Source organism: Haplochromis burtoni, unplaced genomic scaffold, assembly GCF_018398535.1.
Source record: "Haplochromis burtoni strain Fernald_Lab_line unplaced genomic scaffold, NCSU_Asbu1 Contig_28, whole genome shotgun sequence".
Classification (NCBI taxonomy): domain Eukaryota; kingdom Metazoa; phylum Chordata; class Actinopteri; order Cichliformes; family Cichlidae; genus Haplochromis; species Haplochromis burtoni.
Genome location: NW_024582389.1, coordinates 1,386,974 through 1,414,594, shown reverse-complemented (window position 1 = coordinate 1,414,594; position 27,621 = coordinate 1,386,974). Strand labels below are relative to the sequence as shown.

The 27,621-nt window shown below is 40.8% G+C and overlaps 1 protein-coding gene across 6 annotated transcripts in view; it reads right to left on the bottom strand.

Annotated features, from left to right (window-relative positions):
• mdga2a (MAM domain containing glycosylphosphatidylinositol anchor 2a) overlaps positions 1–27,621 on the bottom strand; it is a 192,348-nt gene that overhangs the window by 47,082 nt on the left and 117,645 nt on the right. For 4 of the 6 annotated variants that reach the window (XM_005917647.3, XM_042219114.1, XM_005917645.3 and 1 more), the window contains 3 exons: positions 22,978–23,069; positions 22,635–22,872; positions 9,746–10,066 (listed from right to left, as the gene is read on the bottom strand). In XM_005917647.3, coding sequence (XP_005917709.1) covers positions 9,746–10,066; positions 22,635–22,872; positions 22,978–23,069 — 651 coding nt within the window. The remainder of the gene's footprint in view (positions 1–9,745; positions 10,067–22,634; positions 22,873–22,977; positions 23,070–27,621) is intronic. The other 2 variants (XM_005917649.3, XM_005917650.3) reach the window with 1 other exon arrangement.

Sequence of the window (27,621 nt, the reverse complement as noted above, 5' to 3'; positions counted from 1 at the left end):
AGGGAAATGTGGGATGTAAACATCATAGTGAATGCAAAATAATACACTGGCATAAAACGGTCCAAAGTGGGATTTTCCATTCTTGCCCTCAGTGCTAATTATCTCTCAACACACAGCATCCTGCTATTCACTCATGAGCCACAATGATTAATGACACACCATTAGATCAGATAATGAGTGGCTGAAATGTAAAAATAACCAAAAAAACCTCATAACACTAGGTGATAGGAAGAGTAAACACAGATCTTTCAAGAGGTTTGGACTTAATGGAAATAGAGATACAAGTTTGTCTCCTTCACCTGATTTTGTTCACGGAGAGTAAAGTGGTTTTCATCACCTCTGAATGAAACAGCAATCAGTTCCTTCTTCAATTGAGCATTGCCTGGGCTTTTACCCAAACCCAAAAGGCTTATCTCTGACTCCAAAAAAGGTCTGGAATTCTACTTATCACATTAAAATTGTAGGTTTGTGTGGTGCAGTGAATCACAGTTAGCTCCGCAGCCTCCCTGAGTGGCACTAGACCAAATTGCAGTAAGTGCAGTTCCACTCACACAGAGAGACAAATGAAGATGCAGCAAATAAAGAAAAAAGAAAAGGGAAAATCTCTTATATAACCAAAACATCCTTTAAACAAGGGCACATGCCTCATCACCCCCTGTGCATTTCCTGTGAAACAGCTGCCCGGCGAACTCGAGGAGAAAGGAGCAGAAAGGTCCTTTGTGATATTCCCTGAGCAGTGCTCGCCATGGTTAGCGTAGCAGTGAGGGTGACGTGTGCTCAGAGTTGCAGTAAGTCGCAGGCTCGGGGAAAACCCTGAGCGCTAGCTGAAGTGCAATCCATCATCAGTCACTAGTGGGTACCTTGACAGTAATGTGGAGAAAAACAACATTTAGGAGCGCTCAGGTCTTGTCCCCATGGTCCATGAGCACGGACATCTACAGGGAGGAGGCCTGAATAAAGACTCACGTGTACCGAGAGGAAGGGGTGTGCATGTTTGTTTTGTGCATGGAAAGCTGAGGTGTATTGTGTCCACCTACGTTTCTGAAATAGTGTCCGCTTGACTGGTTAACAATAAACTTGAGTTTCAATCAAAATGGATTCCATTTTTCTTCTGCCTGTTTTGAGTGGGGAAGTGTCAGACGTTTATTTGGTCCCTATTTTTCTTTCATCTATTTTCTTGTCTGACAGTAATCCCTCAGGGCAGCCATTTTACATAAAGTTAAAGTACCCATACAATGATACAATTACAAATCTTTCATTCAAAATTTTAATTAAATGAGGCAACGTGAGTTTTAAAAATGTACTTCAAAGAAAACAAAAAAAGGCAGCATAAGGAATGCCCCAGACAAAATCTGTGACATTATTAGTCTAAGTTCCTCCCCCCCAAAAAGTAGATATTAAAAACATTATGGATTCTCCAATAATGAATGACCAGCACAAACAAATAAAAAAATGGTTTTCAGTACAGGAAAGGTAAAAAGATATTGACTTGGTTGCTAAAGTGAATGGTGTATAGTGTTAACCACAGTTATTTTGGTATTATCTGATTTGTATCTGCATACTAACATCTAATTCTTGGGTGTTCAATGTAAAAATAGTTAAGACCATCACCAAAACTCAATGTTTCATGATTTTACCCCCAATAAAAAAGGAGCTGTTGCTTCTCAGTCTTGATAGGTTGACCAAAGTCAGTGAAAAAAAGTTGTGGAAATCTACATTATGTGAGATCAAAAATAGGGAAAAATGTTAAAATGCAGAGTGTTCTCTCTGCTCCTGAGGTACATATAGCGTGGTGTAAAAAAGTGTTTGCCCCTTTACTTGATTTCCTAGTTTTTCATATTTGTCATACAAACACACCACGTTTCAGATCACTACACAAATTTTAAATATTAGACAAAGATAACCCAAGTAAATTCAAAATGCAGTTTTTAAATGCTGATTTCTTCGATTAAAGGTTAAATGTTATCCAGACTTACCTCGCCTTTTGTGAAAAAGTAATTGCCCCTGTTGTTAAAACATGAAGTAACTGTAACCACTTTTTATGAAAAGCTGAATTCAGTTTCACTAAACATGCTCAGGCCTGATTACTGGCAGACTTGTTGAATAAAGAAATTACTCAAATAGAACCTGTCTGACAAAGTGAAGCAGGCGAAAAGAGCTCAAAAAGCAACACATCGTGCTATGACCTAAAGGATCACCTGAGAAACAAAGTCACTGACAGCCATCAGTCTGGAAAAGGTTACAAAGCATTTCTAAGACTTTGGAACTCCAGTGAACCACAGCGAGAGCCATTATCCACAAATTGAGAAAAACTTCGAATAGTGGTGAAACTTCCCAGGAGTGACCAGCCTACCAAAATTACTCCAAGAGCACATCAACAACTCATCCAGGAGGTCACGAAAGAACCCAGAACAACATTAAAGCACTCCAGGCTTCACATGTCTCCGTTAAGGCCAGAGTTCATGATTTAACAATAAGAAAGAGACTGAGCAAGAGAAGAATTGAAGGAGAAAAACACTGCTGACCAAAAATGTCTCACATTTGCCAAAAAAACATCTTGATGATCCCAGAAACTTTTAGGAAAATATTCTGTGGACTGAGGAGACAAAAGCTGAACTTTCTGGAAGGTTTTGAGTGCTGTTACACCTGGAAAAGGAACATCATACCAGCAGTAAAATATGGTGGTGGTAATGTGATGGTCTGGGTCTGTTTAGCTGTCTCGGGACCTGGAAGACTTGCCGTGGTAAATGGAGCCATGAATTTTGGCACCTACCAAAACATCTTGAAGGAGAATGTTCGGCCATCTGTCTGTGACCTCAAGCTGAAGCACACTCGGGTTCTGTACCAGGACAAGGATCCAAAACACAACAGGAAGACCACCTCTGAATGGCTTACGAAAAACAAAATGAAGACTTTGGAGTGGCCTATTCAAAGTCCTGACCTGAATCTGATTGAGATGCTGTGGCATGACCCTAAAAAGGCAGTTCATGCTCTAAAACCCTCTGATGCGGCTGAATACAGCAATTCTGCATGGATAAGTGGGCCAAAATTTCTCCACAGTGTTGTAAAAGATTCATTGCCAGTTGTCACAATTTTGAAACTGCATTTTGTGTTTACTTGGGTTAACACGCACACACACACCACACCACTGTTGTGCTCTCACTATGCTACTAATATAGGTCTTAATAGCACATCTAAATTTATTGCAATTTAAGCATAGACAAACTAGACAAACCAGAAGAGGATTATGTGACATCGCAAGCGCTAACTGCTCAGATATTACTGATATGTTAGGCCCCAGTCACACAGGACTAGATACCAGCTGGCAACCTTCTGTCAATATCTGGTCACAAGGGATAAATATGTATTATCGAATTGGTGAGTCATTGTTGGGGGTTGCTGGCTAGGTAAAATCAGTCCCAAAGAGGTGTTACCCTAAAAGATTCCTTGTGATGCCTCGGTTACCATTTTTTTGCATGCAACATGCAGATAGAAATACCCGTAAACACTTGCTAACTCCCAGCTGGTTGGCAGTAAGACTTAATAAAGTGGAATGTAAACTGGAAACGGAGAATGATTGATAAGCACAACTTATAAATTAAAGGAGAACATTCTCGATTTCCAGTTTGTGCTGCACATTCACTGCAAATGCAAACCATTAGCAACTGAATGAGACAGGTGAGACCTGAGTCTGGGAACCGCCCCTCGAGGGCGGAGCTGGTTTTTGCCCCTTCATAAGATCAGGTGTGGGCAATTAGCTATCCTTTAGCGAACCTGAAGCTGTGAGTGCTTGGTCCAAGCTGGGCAAGTTGGTGTTTTTAATTCCTTTCTATAAAAGCCTGATGCGGGTCCCACTAAACTTCTGTTAGAATGGTGGGAAATATTGCGTTCCTGTGAGAGTAGTGGACTTCACCGCCACTGACCCACATTTATAAGGGTGTTACGCAAACTTGTGGACAGAGTACCGAGCTGCTGCTTTGCCAAGTGGATTTCTGGCTGCGGGCAAAGGACCCGACACGTCACTGAATTTTAAACTGTTTTAACCTGGTGTAATTCGACAGACTGACTGCTGCGGCTGTCGATCATGTTTGTTTCTTGTTTTATTTTTCTGTATCAGTAGGCACCACAGATATTGATTCTTTTAGTGTTTTACCCTTTTTTTTTTTTTTTATTGTCGCAGACGGTGAAGGCGCTGCGTGGAAAACAAATCCTTTTTTTGTCTCGCCGCTTTTGCATGCACAGCGGTGGGCCTGAGTGAAGATGGCACTGAAGATTTGCCTTTTTCTATAGTGTCTTTCCCATTTGGGGTTATGTGTGAGTTGCTGTCCCTTTTTAACCTTTGTGATATGTCGATTTGTTCTTAAACGGTTCCCCGTAGCGCTTATCCTGTCTTATGGGCAATCATACAGTTTTATCGTTTTTTAATAAAATAAGGTTTTTAATTGTTTTTAGGTGCCGCTGTTACTTTTATTTTGTATTGAAAGTAAAACCCTTTTTAACTGACTGTGCGCCTACGGCTCTGTCTTATTTTAAATAGGTATCTACCACGAGTCACAAACGGTAATTTGCTGGTGTCCAAAGCATTTGCAAGGAGGTTTTTCGTGCAGCAATTTTACCTGGCAACTGCTAGTCAACTCTAATATGTACACATTTTTCCTTACTATGACGTCACTAGGCCTGACTGCTAAAGCTCAGCCATGCAGGGGCTTCAGCAATTAATTTCACAGCAACTTCTATTAACATTCAGCAAACACTTGCCAACCAGTTGGGTAATTTCCCCCTTGCGACTTGTTGTTATCAGGTGGTTGCTGATTGACTTCTGGGCCTGTGTGACTGGGACCGTAGCCACGGGGAGAAGATAATGACTAGTAAACATGCTATTCTAGTGAAAGCTAACATGTTTGAAGATCAAGGGCATACTGTAATTATGCCATGATGATATAGTTATATGATATAGTTTTTTTTTGTTTTTTTTTTTTAACCAGTGCAGGGGAAAAAATGGGTAAAAAACAAATGCCTTATACATTGGATTAGTTTTAGGTCATTAGATTAAGTCTTTGCTTTCATATAACACATCATATTTGATCTCCATAGGCAGTGATTTAAATAACAGTATCTGAGACATTAGAAAGGCAATATGTTGAAAAGATTTCAACACTGAAAATGTGGAAAAAAAAAAAGTTGCTGAATCTGTTCAAACACATTTTTTGTTTCCAGAAAGGTTAAAATGTATTGTTATCCTTCATTGATATAGATGTTTGTGATGTTAAAAGCAGAATATTTACTTACAGTAGTGGAGTAGATACCTCCCTACATTTATTGTTTGAACTTACATGTGACATACCAGCATTCAATTCAGAAAAATGTGACATTTTATACAACTTCAGCAGCTGTACGTGGGCGTATAAAAGCAAAACAAAAGCCTTGGGCTCAGATGCAACAAAAAGCGTTCTTGTGGGAGAATAACCTTTGTAGCATAGCATGCTTCAATATGAAGTCTTGATGGAGCAAAAAAGCATTCATTAGGAAGTCAAACAGATATATATGGAATATAAAATGATAAGCCTGATTTATAATGAGCCTCTGTGTTGAATAATGTAGGGGACACTTCTCTGCATCAGTACGCCTTACTTCCCTCATGCTACAGCCGCTGCAATCAAAAAATGAACTTGCGCACCATCTGCATTAGCATATTGTTATTAAAACATAGGGATAATTTATGAACCTAAATATACAATTAATGATAATCAATGTAGATTTTTTTAGCGTGACGAGTGGCCTGGTGATCCACTAATAGGTTTAGCTCACTCAGTAACCAAGTTATAAATTATTCTGTCAAAGCCGTGCACAGGCTTCTGTTTACAACCTACATATTCACTGACCTTTTCTGGTGCGGATTCGATGCGCCTGATCAATTCAATATTGTTCCACAAAAAGGGTTATTAAAATTTCATCCCCAAATGCGTGGTGTGAGCACTGCTGTAATGCAAAAGATTAATCTGCTGGAGTTAAGTTGGCGTTAGGCTAATGTGAGTCGCTCTAAAATGATTCACATTAGAGTGGGCCTCAGGGGCCGGCATTGCAGCTCTTCTTGATGCAGAAAGGAAAATTAATTAAAAACAATAATCGTGTAATTCTGCTCATTACTTTTGCCCAGGCTGTAACTTCTTTATCCCACTGTGTCTTTTTGATGTGTGTCAGATAGTCAGGTGCTTGCTCAAGGGGACTACTGCACGGTTGCATCAGGCAGGTGTCATGGGCAACGCAAGGAGCAACAGAAGGGAAGCCTGTATAAAAGATTCCTGTGCATCTGGGTCGAAGTAGAACTTGATAACTCACTCTGACAGACAGTGGTATCTAGGACAGAAGACCACTCTATACCTCTTCGTTTTCCATTTCTTTTTGCTTCTTCACTTCCTCTCTCTCAAGTCCCTGGACCATGCCAAGTCAGTTTGACTAAGAACATTAGGGTGTCACAGCTTGGGATTTGGCGTTTGCAATTCTATTAGAGCGTCGACTCTAAAGGCAAACGTCTTCCATTCCCTCTACCTCTCCTCCTGGCGTCGCCTCTGCCAGCCAACAGATGCAGGTTTTTACATATCAAAGCTGTTGACTTGCCAGAGTCATTTCTTCACGCCTCTAATGCTCTTTGCTTCAGAGGACTGTACCTCGGTCCCTTGATCAAGTTACTAAACGCGGCTTTGCACATGGCTCACCACCAAAGGCGGGTGGCTCACGCTGGGACCTGGAAATGCAGGCGAGAAAAGCATCTCAGAGGGATTGGCTTGTGCTTACACACCATGAGACAGGCCAAGTGAAAGAAGGGAGGGGGCATACCGACAGGCGTATGGAGGAAACAACAAAAGCCGGGCCAGACCGTGTTAATAAAGTAAATTCTTAAGTGGAGAAAGACGATCAAAGGTCCATGTATTTGGCAAATGCAATCCACAGCGTGCACTGAGGTGTACACAGGATGGACGCGTTTCCCCAATATGCTCAAAGTGTGTCAAAGCAATCCAACAGTTCAAATGCAGATTGTTTGTGCTTTTTAAACTTAGGCTTTGATGCCAACTATTAATAAGTAAAAAGACTGACAAACAGAACTAGCTCTGAAGCAGGAACATGGCCGATTGATTTATCAATACCGAAGCCCTAATAAGTCTCTTCATTATGTGTTCTCCTTTGAAAATGGAGAACAGATGAAAGTGTTGTATGACATCAAGAACTGTAGCATCAGAGAGGTACTTTATTAAAATAATACTAGATAATGAGAGATAATTGCATTCTCAGAATAAATTGTGTTGAAAGGAACAGATAGAATTATCTGGAGTGAATTGATGCGCTTCACTGCGAGTCTCATACTGCGTGTGTCGATGACGCAACTCCATGCCAAGGCAAATCCATGTTTGAGAAGGAGTAGATTTAAAGGCATGCGTGTCTTTAAGCTGAGGTCTCGGAGTCTCGGTTTCCCCCTCCTTGCCTCTTGAGGCATGTCTTCTCCATCTGAGTGTCCCTAACAACAGTCACTCTCTGCAAGTGACCCTTCTGCCACAGTTGCACATACAGAGGGGAGAAAGCAGCAGCAGCTTGTGATAAGAGATGACCTTTCATGGCTGGATGTCAGAGGTGAGAAATACTGCCTGAAAGCATGTGTGATACTGACCTCGACTCTGAGATGGGGTCATTCAGAGGTTATAGAACTTCCGCTTGTTATGTTAAAAATATTGGCAAAGCTTTTAATGTATTTTTTAACATCTTTAACTTTATCATATTGGACTTAACTGGGGCCTACTCTAGAACCCTGGGTCTTGCCTTGAGATCATCGGTCATCGCAGACAGCTGGCGAGTTACTGATTCAGTGCAGTGAAACGTCTCTTTTACCTGTTCTGTTCTTAATTTTAGGCCTTACTCATACATGTGTATATTGTCAACCATGTGGTTAGTGAGCATTCCTGGAGGTTGCTGACTGTAGCTAGGGATGGGTACCGGTATCCGGTTCTGACATAAACGGTAGTAACCAGACCGAAAAGCAGCGCACATTTCGGTGCTTTATTTCAGTGCTGAGATGTCATACACTTTGAATTCTAGCCAATCATTTTACCTTATTACCTTACCTTACCTTATTATTATTATTGGCAAAAAGACTAACCCAACTTAAACAGATCAAATTTAAATGTGTCAGAGCTTTTAAGTAGTTACTGATTTGCGGATGAAGTTGTAACATTTGAATGTGAAGCAAAAGCAGAAAGAATTAATTCTGTCATGTTGACCAGAAAGCTTCAGCTTATTTGCCATAAGCTGATTTCTGGTGAGAGGGAAAAGCTGCATTATCCATTTTTGAACTATTAATAAATGAATAACAAATAAATAAAATACCTGGCTTTGCTTGTTGAATTTTGGATTCAACTATTTATTTGGTTCCAAAACACTGCCCTTGCGTGAGACAGCAGATCCAGTGAATGCTGCTAATTAATAAAAAGCATCTTAGAGTTTAAATCCGTTGTTTACTTTTCGGTGTCAGACTTAGGTTTGTAGGGAAGCCACTAACCTTTGATACGAGCTGTCATTGCTGCATAATCTTTATCAATTCAGCCCCAAATTTAAGACAGTCTTCTTCAAAGCGCATCAAAACTTCATTAACTCTCTTAATATAGACAAGGCTGTAACAGCTAAGCTGAAATGTGAACGCCACAGAGAAAGTACAATAAAACTCTTAAAGAACTGAGGGTAAAGTGTGGCGCTAAGAAAACAGCAGCTGAACTTCCTCTTCAAGCAAAATATCAGTAGTTGCTTGTGTAAACTTCTGTAGTTTTCTCTTTGGCAGGTCCAGTGTTGACAATACTTGATATATGCACCAAATTCAGTGTAATATATTTCACAATGTGCTTTAAAACAGCTGTGTTGCTGCTCAGGTTCCTTTTAGGTAAAGGAGTGAATGCATTATTTGAAACAGAAGAATGTATGGATTAACTAAGTGGGCCATGGAGAAAACAATGGAAGCCATGAGAGTTTATCCATTTCCTATGATAACTTGCCAGCGACTGGTAAGCACCCAGCATGGATGGCTTTCATTTCCTTCTTATCCATCTTCCCCTCTTTCTTTGGTGGAGAAAAACCTCCCCGAATCTTCAGTGAGTGACACTTCTTTCAATTCCTGGTGCTCATCCAAAATATTCCATTTGGATGTCCATAAATGAAGATGAAATGAATACCAGTGGGAACAAATTAGCCGGTCACTAATCAGCTCTTAAGCTAATGCTAAATGTCATGTGTTAAAGGAGGGTAAAGGGGTGTCAATGAATGGTGGTGGCACACAGTCTTCAGGTCATCACACAAACACACATCCAGGCCCTTTCAAATGGGGGCATCAGCATCAAGAGCTTTGTGTCTCAGTAAATATTAGTTCTGCTCAGCTCGCACTCAGCAGATAAAGTCCTCAGTGTGGGAGGCGGGGTCAGAGCAGTTTCCTCTTAGACCTGACGGAGGGTACCAGGGGACTAGACTAATTTTACAGCCTTCAGAAAGAAATTGGATGGGTGCAAATGAAAAGAAATGGGTGAATGTTCAATTCTGGTCACACTGGACTAGAATAATTACACGGTATACAAAAGAAAATACATCACAATAACAAATGGTGCACCACATGTACAAACACATTATTTCACTGCTACAAGTTATACCACAAAAATGCATTTCCCCACAAATCTAGACACATATAGAAAATACCCACAGTCTGTCAACTCACATTGTACAATCAGCTCCACTATGGCCTCCCGGGGCTTCACGTTGAACCCATTATACTGGCTGGTCTGGCAGCGGTACGAGCCCGTCATCTCCCTGGACACATTAACAATACGCAGCACGCCGTCGTAGCTCTCCATCTGCATGCTGCCGTCTGGCATGGGCGCTTCCTTATCCGCTCGCGACCACAGGATGATCGGCTTGGGCTTCCCTGAAACAAGGCACTCCAGCTCCACTGTGTCACCCTCGCGGGCCACCAGGGGAGACTTGCCCCGTGGGACTGTCAGGTTGGGGGGAACTAAGAAAGAGAAAAACAAAGGAGGGACTGATATGGGGCTCTAGAAAGTCAGCAGGCGGGGTAAGAGGAAATAGTCAACTTGGGGAAAGTTGTGGCGAAAAAGGTATGGAGGGGGAAGCGAATGAGCATCCAAAGTTGCGATGGCAATGAAGCGGCATCTCAGCAACATACACAGCTTTTATGGAAGCACCATGCGGATATTAGCAACAGTAATGTCTAACGGCTGGGACTAGACAGTCTGAACATGTACTCTACGCAAAACCACCACGAAGGACAGCAGTGAGAAGGTTTAATGCTATCAAGCAATGGCAAACAATGAACAATGCAATGAGCGGACAAGCAAATTCTAAATAGTTAATGACAGCCTTTATTAGCTAAACAAGTCCAGGTACTAAAAAGACTAAGGAATGTAGACCATGCAGTAAACTACAGAGTAAGAGTTCTGTTCGCACATCCACTCTGAATGCATGAAGATCAGGCAGATTAGGCCTCACAAGGGATTACGGTAGTCCAGTGAAATCTAAGACATAGTTCACAATCAGCGCAGCAACCGATGTTCAACTGGATTGAATAAAACAGTTACAAAATAAACATGCAGAGGAGAAAAGTAAGACATGATATTTATATATATATGTATATAAAACAAAAGCAAACCAGCAGTTCAACAGTTTGTAAAGCACTCCTGTTGCCTTTGATGCCAGGAGTTAGATTGATTCCAAGCTTGTGTTTATACATGATTGTGGGTCATTGTAAATCACAAAACCGAGAGAAGAGATTTCCTTGTAACTACAAAGTCTTGATCTTCATATGAGCTATCCTTACACTTCTAATACACTCTCAGCAGTAGCAGCACTGGCATTACAATCAACAGCCAAACAGCATTGTTACTTTCACTGTCACATTTTCATCATCTCCTCACTTTCCCATCACAAAACTATTTTTCTGAGACGTTTTCCACAGCTAAAATCATTTTAACATTCATAGTTGCATCATCGCAATCAATCGTCACAGCTTTTTACTTCCCTACCCTCCTCCTATCCTTGTCGTGCAACCACTCAGTCTCAATCTAGCACCCCATAATTTAGAGCATTTACAAGAGAACCCTCCCAAAGGTGATGCAGCACTGAGCCTGGCCATGTAACAAAAATATGACCCAATAAATAGATACCTGCCTTTTTTACAACAGGTATTTTAGAGTCTGGGTGAGTGCAAACAATTAATAATAAAAAAGAGGAAGAAGAAGATTTGCAGATATCCTTGAGTGTGTTTATGTGTGCATCTGTCTTTTCTAAGTGTGGAAGGCAGGAAATCTAGCAGGTTGGATCAAATAGTCTGGTTCCTCACCAAGCATGCTGGCCAAGTAAATTTGTTTAATTAGTAAACCTGGCAAATTGCACCGGCTCCTAGAGTGCTGTGTATGTGTATAAGTGTGTTCATATGCGAGTCCAAATCATCAACAGACTCCAGCTCTGTTTTGTAGCACTGTTCCCAAAAATAGTTTACAGCCAGCAATTTGAGGAGTGAAAATCTTCTCAGCAATGATGAAACCGTGTCGTGCTTCCCTGATGATTTTCGAATCACTGTCATTCTGCCCAAACAATGCTGCAGCTGGAATGGAGTCAAGCCACATTGGAGTTTCACAGTGATGAAATCACCAGCAATCTCACGAAAACGAAACAGAGTCCAGCTATATTTCTTTGAACCCCATTTTTTGTGTGGGTAAGAGGTGAGAATCCTGCAGACGTTTCACTGCTCCAGCTCCAGGTCAGATTCCTTTTGTCCTCCCCCCAGAGTCTTGGATAAATTATCACACTGTCAGAAACAAGGCAATCTCACGATCCTCAAGTATTAGGTTGTGCCTTTTAAAGACTCTGTGGCACTCTAAAATTAGCTCATTGTTGATAGCTCGGCAATTATGACCAAGAATTGAATAAATGCTGTAAACAGGGCATGCTGTCAGACAATCTTATTCGTGGATTTTTTTTCTTTTAAGAATGAGAACAAAGCTGCAATTATTAATTGATTTAAAAACTGGAACTAAACAATATTTAGTCTAATCTAGTCTAGTCAATGTTTGGAGTAATGTGATAAACATGCTAGCAAATGCGTGTCCACTTCCATGAGGCACGGAGAAATAAATGGGCTACAGAATCAAAACAATGAGCTGAAAAATACTAAAAAATACTAACATTCTGTAGAGTTGGATGATAATTCTCTATGATAACATCACAGTACTTTCATTTTCTGTCATTCCAATAACATCTATTACTACAGTATCTGGATAACAGGTTTTGATTACTGTAATACAAGAAATGAAAAGCTATTACCTAACTCCGCACATAAACCAGATCATGAGCCAGTGAATACCAAAAAAAAACATGCTGGTGTGATTTGCATGAAATAATGAAGTCTGGTCATTCATAGATAAAATACTGGCATTGTGTTTGGCACTACAGAAAAAAAAGGCCCTCCACAGAGCCAGTGATGGCGGACTCTCATTTCATCCTTGCACATTTGCTGATTTTTTTTATTCACACAATGTCTCAATTTTAACAGCAAAGGTTCAAATCCACTTTACTATTCAGAGCATTTCCTTGGGTTAAAACAATGAAGTAGTGAGTTTGAAAGAACAGGAGAGGAGCAGCAAGCATCCATTAGAGTGTGGAGGAGAGGTTTATTCACCGAGTTGCCATCATTACACCTGGCCTCTCCACTGCCTAGATTAGGCAGGCAATTACAGTTTGTCTACCTGTTGGGTTTGGCAGCACAAATACTGGCTATCAGCTGCCATTGTCTCTCCTCACACCACAATGAAAAAAAAAAACAGACAGGCATACATGCACTCAGAAACTCGCACATCCTTCTCTCTTGCTTACTCTGTACATTACTCTTCCTCTTGCTCTCTTTTTTCCAAGTGAACACCCTGCCTCAGTGTTTGAGTCTGACCACTGCGATGCTCAGTGTGGAAGGGAGCCTGCTACTGGTTTTCACTGTGCTCTCATTGTGCCAGAGCCATCCAAATGCCAGTGATGCCTGCAAGGCATGCCCGCTGTGTGCGTACGTCTTTGCAGTGCGCGTGCGTCCGCGCGGTTAATGTCTCTGCACGTGCACATGTGCACGTATCGCTCACTGCTTCTCTCCTCGCCCACGGGTGACACCATGCTGTGATCCTGCCTCAGTTCCTCAATGAGATGCGATGCTTCTTCTCTTTGCTACTGAGCAAAAACACTGTGCGTATGTATCTGTAGGTTTATGGGTTAAATCAAGGTGGGACCTTCTAGTCTGGCCTCAGCACTGCGCTGGAACGATCCTTCAAATGTCGCTTTTAATTATGATCCATCAGCACCGCAGCAGACGCAGAACAACATGAGCTAACTGCAAAAAGGTAGAAATAACTCGCACTTTGAATTTTCTTACAGCGACAGGATCCAGAGTGATGTTTTAGAGAATAAACATTCCCACTGCCCCCTTTTTTCGGGTAAGTGCTATGACATCACTCCTCATCACCATGGCAACATAGTGCTCTCGACTAAACCAGGTCCTGCAGTGTGTGTGCGTGTGTGTGTGTGTGTGTGTGTGTATGCATGCATGCATGAGACTGTGTGCTCAGACAGCTTGAGGCCAATGAGTTGGTCACAATGTGACAGGACTCTGTTCCTCAGAGTCCTGATCCTCTGGGGACAGAGTGAAGAGTCCCATAGGTGCACTGTGGACATGTTTTTGAATCTGTGTGTTTCTGTGTGTCTGTTTTGGGGGAGGCTGTATCTACACCCTGAGTCGCTGAAGTGCAATAAATATACACAGATGTGTTAAATTTGGAAGAGTGCACCCACAGACTGCTGTGACACAGCAGTGACAAGACTGACATAACAATGTGTGCGCGTTTGTGTGTGTGTGTGTGTTTTGAGCTCTGTGTCATTCCCCTGAGATTTCATAACCTACAATCAATCTCAAAAACTCTTCACATGGATCAGACTGTAGCACAGCAGATTTTATACCAGTGCCTTCTTTTTTTTTTGTTTAACCAACAAAACAGAATAAAAGAAATGTCCAGTCTAAAAACAAATGCATGCAACCACTTTTCTACTGCTAAGCAGGGAACAACTCCCATGGATGGCCCACAGTTTATGTAAATTGCTCAAGGGGCCTTCACAGTAGTTAATGAGGGAGGGAGAGTGTTTCTTATTCATGTTTCTCAGATTTTCCCAGCTGCACGGGGAGGTGATTTCCCAGATGGTCACCTCCATAAAGCATGACTGCAGGTGTTGCGGTGGAGGCTATAGGCAGGTACACTGAACACAAATGCAGCAAGTTATCTCATCTTATTCAAATATGTTGTACTCTGAAAACAATCTGAGCTATGGATACACCCCTGCTATCCAACATCTCCAAACATCCACATAAGCGTGTTTATTAACAAACTGAAGTTTTTATTTGCGCTGACACTTTGGGCACCGGTAATCTACCACAGGAACATCACAGGTGCTGTGCTGACATATTGCGCCCAGCGCCATTGTAGAAGTGGCATCTATTGTTGTCATATGGTGGATTTCTCAGGACAGTGTCCCAGCTGTGGGACAGCTGGTAAGCCCCTTCATCGCAGTTCATCGTTCACTGTTAGTCTATTGGGTCGTTCGTCCAGTTTTGGGAATTGGTTCCTGTGTGCAGTTTATAATTTCATTTTCAAACCTTGAATTAATGAATTTTCGATTTTAGATGTGACTGCTCTACAAGACCAAAGACAAACTTGTTATTCAGGCCATTTGCTCAGTTGGAAAGATTTCTATCTGTCACGTGACATTGCCTCAGCATACTGAAGGTGATGGAGCTGGGATCTGCATTAAAATGATATATGCAATTTAGATCTTTAATGAAAAAAATACAACCAAATAACTAACTGCCCTCTAAGGATTTAGGGATGTAAATAAATGGTCAACTCAGCAGAAAATGAAAGTACTGTTCAATTTCGTTCCACCTCATGTTAACATGTGATGCGAATGACAAATAAAGCTCCTTGAATCCTTGAAAGTTCTGCTGTAGGTGGTCATATGAACCCTCCCTTTGAAGCTACTACCCCTCACAGTGTTTATAACATAATTATAAAGTGACTTTTCATGCTGAATTGTTCAAATAATTTTTAAAAATAATTTAAATGTATGTTAATAACCTGTTTTGTTGCTCTCCTCTGACCTGTGTTTCACAGTGTGTACCTCTTTTGCTGTGCTTTGCTCCAAACAGACACATGTGGAGTCAAGCAAAGCAGAGACCTGTGAAATGAAGGCACTATCAGTTAAGTTTATGACAACTCATCACTATCTGTATGCTTTATTTTGTAGTATGCTGCATTAAAATCTGATGGCCAGAACACAGTATCATCTGTTCTTTTAAGCAAAGCCAACCTGATTTGGTGGAAGGAAAAAAAAGAAAGCGACTGGGTGGCTTACTGTGGCCTATCAGTGCTGGGGATTGTTATTTATTTATTTTTACTCTTGTGTAAACAACCTTTCTGGTTATAAGTGATATGAAGGTTGAATTATGTGTGCCATAAAGCTTTTCAAACGAAAGTGCAAGTGCTAGCTCGTATGGCTCACTAGATTACCAGTAGTAGCTAAGCATTTCTTCCAAGGCAATCACACGCATAATTCATTTCATGCATTAAGCTTATGGAGTTAGAAAGTCCTGTTATTGACAAGAACATTCACTGTGTAGTATTTCTCAACTGCCAATGAGCTGTTACAGGATGAAGTGAGAGGTCAAACCAATGTTCGCAGCTCTCTCAGGTTCTTTGTTAAATAGGGAGCTTAATGCTCCAGCAACTACACTTAAACCTGTTACCAAAAGCCTAGCACAAGACTAAACATTTTGCCACTTTTCTACACAGATTATTGGCCAGTAACCTTGAGTGTTTTCAACCACCTAAAAACCGTTTACAGTAGTTAAAGAGACAGCAAATTACAGCTGATAACTATGCTCATATGGCTGATATTGTAGAAAAAGCAGTAATATTGCCATCGTTACCGAGGTGGTACACTACGTGAAAAAATGTATTGGACAATACCTGTTAATTTTTGAATTCATGGGTTTTCAGTTCCATTGCCACAGATGTGTAAAATCAAGCCATGCAGTCTGACAAATATTTGTGAAAGAAAGTGTTGTTCTAAAGAAAACACAGAATCCGAGCACGATACTGTAACAGGAAGCTACCACTATTCCACACCAGTTTCTACAACGTCTTCCCTTCCTTAGATCTTCCACAATAAACTGTAGGTGGTATTATTGCAAAATTAAATCATTTAGGAACTACAGCAACTCAGCCATGAAGTGGCAAACCACGAAAAGTCACAGATGGGAGCGTCTCTGAGTGCTGAGGTGAAAAATTCTCCGAACTTTGCTGACTCTAAACCTCCTTTAGCATTAACATCTGCACAAAAACTGTGCATCAGGATCTTCATGCATGGATATCCATGGCTGAGCAGCTCTTGTAAGTGTAAACATGTAGGTGGCCTTTACTTTTGTCCACACATGCAGTGTAACAATACAGTGCTTTTGGAGAACTTTCAACAATACAAAAACACTACACAATGCACTTGTAGATTTTTTCTTCATATTTTTGCACCGTAAAAAGCCTGTTCTGCAGTGAAAGAGCATCGACATGCAACCAGCACCATCAAGTGAGACACACATGCCATGAAAATTTCATGTCCTGACGAGATGAAGGCGGGAAAAATAAAGGAAGCATCTCGTTTCCATTCACAGTAACCAAAAGAGCAGTTTGAACTTTTTCACCCTGTAGTTGAGTCAGGATGCAGACCAGGTTTCTCTTTATAAGGGTCAGTGAATTTGCTGCTAAAACAAGCACATCAGAGTGGTCAACAGCCAGCAGTCATGTTGTCCCTATTAGAATCACATGTGGCACAGTCCCTTAGATGATGGCAGATCATGACAAATCAGAGTCAAAAAGACGACATTGTGCATAAAAGGAGTACACACAGAGAGCGGCGGGCCTCCCCTGCGCGTCTGATGACTCAAATTTTGTTGTAGAAAAAGGCTTGAACACTGTGTTTATTAAACCAACTCATTTCTTAATCAACTGAGCACTTGAAATTGATTTGCTTAATTAATTAACTGCAGTAATTCTTAAGATTGACAGAGACACTGGGTGGTGCCAGGATTTCAGGTGTGAGCAGGTTGCTAATTGAGGGACTCATCAAAGGCGGATTTATCACCCGCGCAAAAGGGGTGACTTTCAGTCATGATACTTAGTTTGTGATCAATCATGACGGTGATTTGTTGAATTAAAAAAAAGTATCAAATGGGAGTCAAGGAAGCACAACTGTTTAAAAGATCCAAATGTAATTTAGGCTCCACTATTTTGATAATTACAATTCTGCTTTTTAGCGATTAGCTAAGTGGCTATCTGTGATCAAAATTAGCTTTAAATGTCAGAAATAAATCTGTAATAACTCGGCACGCTATTAAAATTTTATCTCTTAAATGTCCCACAGGTATTTCCGGTCTGAGTCCAAATAACATTTCAGAATGACAGTAATCACGTCATCTAACATAATCCAGCAAGACATAAACACACATTTTACACACAAGTTAATGAAAGGATTCATTTGCTTGTTCCTGTTAGAAGTTTATGGCATGTTTTACACTAATGCTCGTAACTCTTTTCAGCTGTTCCCTTGTCCCGTGGTTCTTAATCTTGACAGTATCCAAAGGGGAAGTCTGTGTCCTCGTTTTCAGACACTCATAAATAAGCATTAGCACCGCAATCTCCGGCAGCTCCGGCGAGGAAAGAATCTGCTTATTTAACGAGTGTGTGAAGATGGTAAACTGCTTATTACTGCCGTTTTGCAAAAAGGGAGAAAATCGAGAAATTTGTGCTCGTCGAAGGTTGAAAGAATGGAAAAACAATAGTTTTCACTTTAATCAATGCATCCTGTGGAGTGGTCTCTCGCTAAGCGCTGGTTTCGAATCTGGAACTAGAAGCAGTACTGGAACAGCCAGCAAGTGTGACATTGTTCAGAGAAGAGATACTTTAAAGCTCAAATGCTTTCCAATCACTTCCCCTGTACGAAACCTTGGCAAACCTGTGGTAATCTCCTCTAAACACTTTTATTAAGACTTCTAATTGCAGCTCAGGCTTTCTCCCTCCAGGAAAACAGGCAGAGGCACAGAAAAAGGGCTTATTCACCCCACAACAGGCTGCAGGCGCAAGGCGAGGCGGAGGCACAAGGCGCTTTAGTACACGGCAGCTATACAATGGCGCTCAGCTGAGACATTTCTCTGATTCGTGGCATCAATCTCGCTGAAAGAAACACGGCATCCTTTAGCAAACAGCCCAGTCACATCCAGGTAAAGCAGCAGGAATTTTAACCGGCAGAAACAAAATTCAGTATGTTATTTCCTGTGACAGGAACAGCTACTACAACGCAACTCTTTCATACTATTTCATATCCACACATTCGACCGGAACAATGAAAGCTTAAGAAGCAATCAAATCTAAGCCTTAAGGAAAGCTTTCATTTCATATGATCACAAAAGAGCCAGTCATTTCCGTGGTTATTTCCTCAGTCAGACGGCGGTGTTCTACTTATTTATTTATTTAGTTTTTTTTGCACATTAAAGGATCTGTGTTAATGCACTGGCATTGCCCAGGCACTCCGAAAGAAGAGAATGTGCTACTTAAAAGATAATGAGGAAACAATCTTGGCAGATGCGATTGATCCCACTGTTTTATAGCACAGGGATTATCAAAGGATTATCTGACAATAATTATGCACACAAGGTCGACACATTGCTTTCATGTTCATGCTGAGAGTGGCAGCCAGGTGTGTGTGATAGAAAAATAGTACAGTGAAAATGGGTAAGGCTGCGTGAGGGTGTAAATGTGGCTATCACCGTGTAGGCATATGTGTGTAAAAAGGGGACGTAAAGCTTGCTGGCAACCCGATCATCAAAACATCGCACAACCCAACAGTCACTTATCAGCACAGAACACATGCCAGGAAATTCAAAGCAAGAAAAGAAGAGATATCTACAATGCCAGCAGCAACACCAACTCATGGGATTCCCCTCCACCCACCCTCCCACCCCACCCCTCGAACGGAATCTGGAAGTTTGGGATGAGCCGAGGACAACCAGGAAACTCCCTCTTGCTGTCTGCGGGGTGTGGATATAAGGGGTGATTTCTCCCAGTGGAGTTAATTGCTGAACAACACACCTTTGCAGCTTATTCACTGACCTCACATATACAACACAGATAGCACAGATAAAGACGAGCATTCCTGTGATATCACATGCATGAATGTATAATTGCTTTTTCTGTCTAACCACTGCATTTGGCTATTACTGCAAAACCTCCAGGGAGAAAGCACAAAAGGTATTGTTAGCTTTACTAAATGTGCTTCGTAGCAATCTTTTAATAAATCGGTCTCTGTTCTGTTGTCCGTGAAACAGTAGCTTTTTTTTTTCTTTTTGGATTTTGATTGATGTTAAAATCTAAAACAGTGGATAGAAAATAGAGTCAGTTTCTTTTTTGACTATTGTGCTCAAGACTGAATACTGTTATCAAAGCTTACACATAGTTTTTACTTTCTTTTGAAACAACTGACAAACAATAGAATGTCACAGAATCAGAAGGACAAGAAGGACACAGTACATGACTGGTTTTCTTTGAGTCAGACTCAATACGACCCATACTAAACTGTATCAGCTCGTTAGACAAGGTGGACTGGTATGTTGTTATTAATAGGCTATTAATGCCAGCCACTTGAACCTGTTCAAGTGCACATTACCACGGATGCATAATCACCCAGTCACATGGCAGCAACTCAATGCATTCAGGCATGCAGACGTGGTCAAGACGACCTGCTGAAGTTTGAACTGAGCATCAGAATGGGGAATAAAGGTGACTGAAGCGACTTTGAACATAGCATGGGTGTTGGTGATAAACGGGCTGTTTGAGTATTAAAGAAATTGCTGATCTACTAGGATTTTCTCACAAAAGCATCTCTGGGGTTTAAAGAGAATGATCCAAAAAAAAGGAACGGGAAACTGAGGCTACAATTCGCACGCGCTAACAAAATTGGACAATAGAAGATTGGAAAAATGTTCCCTTGTCTGATGAGTCTCGATTTCCGCTTTGACATTCTAATAGTAACAACAAAGCATGAAAGCATGAAGCCAGCATTAACAATTCCAGCTGCTAGTGGTATAATGGTGTGGGGGATTTTTCTGGCACACTCTGGGCTACTTAGTACTCTCTGGGCATCATTTAAAAGCCACAGACTAGCTGAATATGGCTGTTGACAATATTTATCCCAATATTTTACCCATATTCTGATGGATCTTCTGATGGCTGATTCCAGGACGATGAAGCATCACATCACAAACCTCAGATGTGATGCTGCTCCATTAATATGAACCCACATTCCTGGGGAATGCTTCCACCAACTTTTTGAATCTATGCTGTGAGGAATTACAACAGTTCTGAAGACAAAAAGGGGGCTAATCCAGCACTAGCAAGGTGAAACTGATGGAGTGGCTGGTGAGTGCATGTTAATTGGAACAGTCCTGAAAGCAGCCAGACAGATGGAAGGGTAACGGACACTTAGTGTCTGATTAGCTGGAGCAATGGAGGCAGTTTTGATTCACAAAGTTCAATTGAACACTTATTGCGATAGAGAGCTGTTGCTACTGTAATAATGTGTGCAGGAACAGAAGTCAAAGAGACATATTTATGACTATTACACAGCAAGCGTGTAGATGTAGAAACAGCCTGTAGATATAAGACATTCAAACATTCTTAAACACAACACACACACACACACACACACACACACACACACACACACACACACACACACACACACACACACACACAGAATCTGCAGATAAAGAGTTCTTTGAGAGCATCCATCCATTTTTCTTAAGCCTATCAAGTTCAGGGTCACATGGGCACTGAAGACTCAAATTCCATAGTGACTCGACATTGATAGTTTGCTACATAACCGCTCACACCCTTATGGATTTTTCCCTTTAGCTTTAGCTGAAGTAAAGCCATTGCACCAGTCTATTTTAGGGTTAACAAAGAGATAATTCACATCTATGACCAATTAAGAGTTGAAAATCGACCTCTCATGCATGTCTTTGATTTGTGGGAAGAAGCTGAAATACCCAGAATTAACACGGGGAGAACATGCAAGCGCCACACGACTTGAAACTTGTGAACTTGATACAACAAATCCCCAAACCTCACTGCAAATACGCATTTATTGTCAACCATTCTCTGAGACAGGAAAAATATGATGATTGCACCATGTTGTCAACACCATAAGCAATGCTCTATTCCTCTCCACCGTGACAGGGCATCACATTGTGGCGGATATGTAATAGCCTCACCAGACAGCATTAAAAATATATGGGAACACATGAATTCGGGTGAAAGCACCCTTCAAAAGAAATCCTTTTTTTTTTCTTGTAACTTGGCAACTATATCACACAAGTCCAACATATCCAGAATATTTAATTTCACTTCACTTACCCTAAAATCAGCAAGTAAGCTCTGTGTTCGCACGAAGATGGTAATTAACTCAATGAGACAACTTAAGATTTCCCAATCTAGCTACGCTGGGAGTGGTCACTTGAAAGGTCAAGCTTACTGGCAGCAATCACACTGTGTCATATTTTAAGAAGATGATGAAACAAAAATATTAGAAAAATATTGCAGCCAAAGAAAAACTCTATATAGCAGTATTGTATTGAAGTTTATTTACTCATAACAAAAGTTGCCTCAAAAGCACTGTTTGAAAATAGCTACGCATTTGAAGCATTTTTGGCCAGTAAGACTTGTTATTAAAATAAGTTAGTAAAACTCTCGGAAAACTATAGACACTCTTATTACTGAAGTCCAGGATTTGGGATACTACTTTCCTGAGAACGGACCTGATAGCAGAAAGTGAATTTGTATGAGTTCATCTCTTATCTCAAACAAACTAGCTCTGGGGAAGGTTAAGTGTCCAGGATAAGCTGGTGTTGTATGCTGGTAAGAGGTAAACCACCTATGTAACAAAAAAACCTCATAGGTAAAGCTGACGTTTCCTCTCTAAGCGCCGTAATACTGCCTGCTGATCCACTTTCATTGGACTGCCACCATTTCTATCCAACTTGAGCCCCAACAACACTTGCTCTGATTCCAAACATTTTCCATGCTGAATTAACATATTATTGCAGATATTAATAATCGCTAGATAAGTATCCATCAGCTGTCCATGCTCGTCAGATACTGAATACTCATTTTCATGCCAGTTTTGACCCACGAAATGTAACATGCTTGTGAGCATATATGGTTTAACAATGCAATGGAGGATTATGTAACGCTGTGACATTACAGCGCTTTATTTTTTGACCATCAGGAAATAAATATATTAAAATGATCTACAAAACTGATGGGACTAATGAGACAGTTAAAAAATTGAAGCCAACGGAGTTTGACTAACGTAGCTGTGAGAAATCAATGTGTTTGTGTCAAATCTGTTGGGGGGAGGTGTGTAGGTGTGTCGATGCCACAAAGGGGTGTGAGGCTCACCAGTTGTGGATGAGATGTTGACATCGATGCTGATCTCCGGGATGCCTCCTCCCTTCAGAGCAGCCACACAGGTGTACGTGCCGAAATCAGTGAATTTCAGGTCTATGATGTCCAGGTTGGTGGTTCCAGGTGAGATGTCAGGATCTGTCTGGGTGATGACCATACGCTCTGAGCTCCGCAGGGCACGGCCATTCTTCAGCCAGCTAAATGTCAGCTCCTCTGGAGGTGTTGCCTCCACCTGTGACATTAAAAGGCTTTATTTTTATTACACTCACTAACATTAGCTCAGTATTATACGCATAACCATGTGTGCTTAGTCTCCCGGTGTTTTCTGTTACCGTACCTGACAGGATATCTTTACTTCCCGTCCAATCTGGATGTGGTCATCGTTGTGGTAGGGATCTGGAGTGATCCAGAATCGTCCCTTTTTCAAAGCTGCAATTGAAAAAAGAAATAATTTGATAAGAATCCCATTTATATTTATATTTATACACTTCACGTGTTGATTCTGCAGCATGGTGCTGGAACAAACCCTGAGATATTCACAGTGGGATTTGGCTTTGGTTGTTATATTGATGTGTTTTTTGAGATCTAATCCCAAAGACAGGATTTTATAGATTTTTTAAAATTTTTTTCCCTGCACTTTTACTTTGCTCAACGTCCACACTTGAGCTGTAAATCACTGTTATGCATCTCAAGTGAATGCGCTATAAAGCTAAGTGTGTGTGTGTGTGTGCGTGTACCTGTTCAGTCAAACACACATTGTTCAAAAAGGCAGTGAAAGCCTGCATCAAGTCACAGCTGCCTGAAATACCTGATCTGAGCAACTAACTGAGCAAAATATGATATTTGCTCCCCAAGACGTGTCATTTCTGGAGCAGGGTTGTGAAATTGTAAAAGCATCTTCAACCCAAGGTGTAAGAGTTGACGATGACAGGACATCTGCAACTGGTTTACGTAAACAACATCTGAAATTTGATCTTTTGATGGTGCAGCAGGGTCAAACAGAGAACTTAAAAGATAAAGCAGAAACCTGTGTCTGTTTGAAAGCCCAACGCTTTGAACCGGCATTAATATTGATAGCTACACATGGAAGAATCCTACGGTACTGAAGCAGGTTCACGCACACTACAAGCAAACACACACTGTGAAATTGGAGAGATACCTAACAAAATATCCACCATTTCTAATCCAATTTGGTTTGCAAACTCCATTTTCAAAGCATAGCTTCTCTGAAGAGAAAAAAGAAGATGATTTCATTATAATGCATGCTGTATTGGTTTCAAACCCCGCGTCTACTGTTCAATTCATCTCCTCAGCAAAAAAGCTGACGGCACCATGGAAATCTTTTCATCTAGCAATTCCCAAGTGACATTATCATATTCAGTTTGGTAAAGGGAAAACGAAAACAAAACCTGCGTGTCAGATTTAAACACAGGAAATTCAATGTGCAAAACATTGTGACGCCTGCCAAGCTGCAAACTGAAGGAGAGACGAGTGACACACGCCTCCTTGACATGATCTTCCTCCTCATGTTTGAAATCAGTGTCGGCAGGCACAGAATCCTATTTCTGATGCATGTCAGATACAAATATTACAATCATGTCAGCGCTCTCCAAACACCAATGTGCATTTGCATTCACTCTTGTATCCCATATATCCTTATTCTCCAAGGCACTGCCTATCAATCGTGAAGTATAATTCCATAGCGCTGGCATGGAAACTGTGACAATTGACATTATACGGTGTGCATCCTTATATCTGTGACCTTTATGGATACAAAGCATTATCAGGAACCTAGATTCATTTCCTGTTTAGACTCAGCTCGGCAACACATTGAACAACTCCTTTGTGCATTCCTTAAACTCAACACAAAGAATAAGGTTATTGAGAAAATATAGAGTTCACAGTTAAACGTGAGTGTATGTGTAAGGGAACACATCAGACATGTCAGAGACATCCAGAGATAGAGACGCGTTTACATTCCGACAGTGTGAAAAGCCTTTTGGTGTCCCAGCAACATCCTGAACAGAGTTGGCTACCACATCTTAAGTATTATCCTATCCACACACACAATTTGCAAACACACATTTCCACATAACCATGTGAGTGGCAGTGTTGTCATAGATGACAGTGGATAAAGATTTGGATTACATGCAAACGTCTTTTTCACATTCCTACAGCTCAGATGTATTCTTCTCCTTTCTTCACTGCAACAAAATGAGGCATTTAACAGTCGCAGGTCGGACTCTACTTCACTGTGAGGCTGGGTTTCATGAAGACGTCTGTCAGGGGGTCGATCCCCACCGTCTTCTAAACTACACTCATGTCAGTGAGTAAATATAGCATTAAATATACATTTGCTCATTAAAGGTCACTACTCCAGGTACATTAGCTCTAAAAGTACCTGCAATATTTATATAAGATCCCATTAATACTCTAAGGAAGAAAAAAAAAACATTATTGGTCTGCTGTGTCTCCTCTATCACTGGACCTTTTTATATTAATATGCATTATAATTCTAGTGCAGATACACTCAACTGACCACATGAATCATGCGTTCACGGATGAGAAGGCCCTCTGTTGCGGTGTCTGATGCAATGTGGAGCTGTGGACCAAAAAAAACTAAACAAAAAAAAACAACATTTTAGTTACTTGCATCCACTTCATATCTGTTAAATTTAGCTGATGATTCACTGGCCTGTCCATGAATGCATTTATTTTCTCCAGTGATACATTAAACAAAAAGAAAACTAAGCGGTTAAAGGTGTTCTAGATGCAGCATGAAAAACGTCAGCTTAGAAAAGCACTCACAGCACTGAGCAGAGTGTAACTGTATGAGAATGAACACATTAATGACTGTGTTAAAAACAATGCCGCAGTAATGCTGCAAGCTTTTAAGTCATAAAATAGATCTTCATGCTGGTACGAGCTGCATATCAGTGGAGTTCACTGATGTAGACAGATGAAAGCATAACACTAAGTATAAGCACAAATTATGCACCTATCCATCCGTAAAATAAAAATATAGTTTCAATTTTACATCTTGAACCATGGCTTTGAACCACAGCTAATTTTGCTATATGTTTTACAGGGAAAATTGGAAATAGGTGCAGACATGTACTGAAATGTGGAAAAATACATTGGAATATCCTACATAAGGCAAAAACAGAGTTTGTACAATTGTAACAAGGTTGAAAGTTAATATTTGCTATGACCACTTTTATTCTTTCACGATAGAGGCAGGACAATGATTTTATACAGAGTGGCCCAAGATCATCAGCTAAAACTGCTTATCTTGCTGACTCAGTCCCCTGTTGCTTGTGTTGGTAAAGCTTTATTAAAGACTTAATGAATGTTAGTAAGTTTCTTTAAGTAAATCTCTTGCATCAACTCCCTACTTGTTGCCTTTATTGAGCCAGTTTTGACACTACTTTTACTAATGTTGACGTACCCCTCCCTTATTTTTGCATAGAGAAGCACTGCACATCAAAACAGCCAGCAGTGCATATGTGCACTCATGCATATTTCAGAAATGACTCCTTCCAAGTCTCCTCCACATTCAAAAATCCTTTCCTGCCTTTTTATCTGACCATTAATATTGAATAGCAAGTAGGCATTCCTTTAAATCAACTACATTTGTGTACGAGAGAGATAAGTGGGCATTACTTCTCCAAGGTTGTAGTAAATTTTGCTGGACAGCTGCAGTGACTAAAATGGCTCCTGCTCCTTTATGCATGGGAGAGAATCTAAAACTGGAAGTATTTTAAAAGGAACCGTGATGAGTGTGTGAGGTGAGAAGTACAGAGATGGGAGACTTTATCGGGTGACGGTGCGTTGTCACTCTTCCCTCCCCAGTCCGGATAACCAATTCATGGCAAAAGTCACATGAATGTTTTATGAGGGCTTTGCTCGGAAACAGAACTTTCCCATTTGCTCTGGTGGCAAACTGTGCCCCCGACTACTGCTACACTATTTTCACAACATCATTAATATCTTACAAGAGTGCTATTGTGTGTGTATATACAGTTGGAGTCTGTGCATAAATACATATATAAATATGTATGCACCTGTAAAAAGACAAATTGTAAAAAAACGTGTGCATTTCAAATCTATAGCCCTACCTCTGTAAACTTTGAGAAAACCTTTTTAAACTCAGTGCCCACTGACCAGCTTTTACTGTCAGGAGTATCATACAGTCATATCTGATCAAATCACTTTTATCTGTGAAGATTAGGTTTTACGATACAGCTACATGGTTCAGGCTGTTTTGCAGAAACATGGTGGATCGCGTGAAGCAGGTATTTAGCTGAGAATGAATGGACAAATTAGACACATAACACATACTGTGTCTCAAACGGTGCACTTTTATACTGACCACTGCTATTTTGAGTATAAGTGAGTTCACACTGAAAGGTACAGCTGTGTGAAAAGCCCCAAATAGTGCGCTTACAAGAAAAAAGGTTTGACACATACTGTGGTATTATTTGGATATTTATGTGGGATAAATTGCGATATAATGAAAGAAAATGTAGTGGTATGCAGTAAGAGACCTGACAGGTTAGAAAAACTGCATACACGTTGCAAGTGATGTGGGAACTAGACACCATGGAAAGTGAAAGATATTGTGTAAGTTCAAGTGAATTGGGCGAAATAACTGCCAGTGAAGGGAAGTGGGTGGAACCAAAGATAAACTTTTCTCAGCTTCCAGGTGAGTGACTGAAGCGACCACCAATGAGAGTGAAGAATAGTACTGATTGAAATATATGAGGTTTACCTAGGCAACAGGAGCCTGGAACATCCGCAAGGGACCAGCAGTCACAGGCAAAGCGATGTCTGTTGAGCAACAGTGTGTAAAGAACGCAGGTAACATCAGAGTCCCAGTTCTCTGGTAAGTGCACAACTTATCATGCCCTATTTGAAACAATATCCAGCCTCAGTTTCCAGTTTATGTTGCACTTTCCGTACCGCGGAGCGAGTAGCTTGT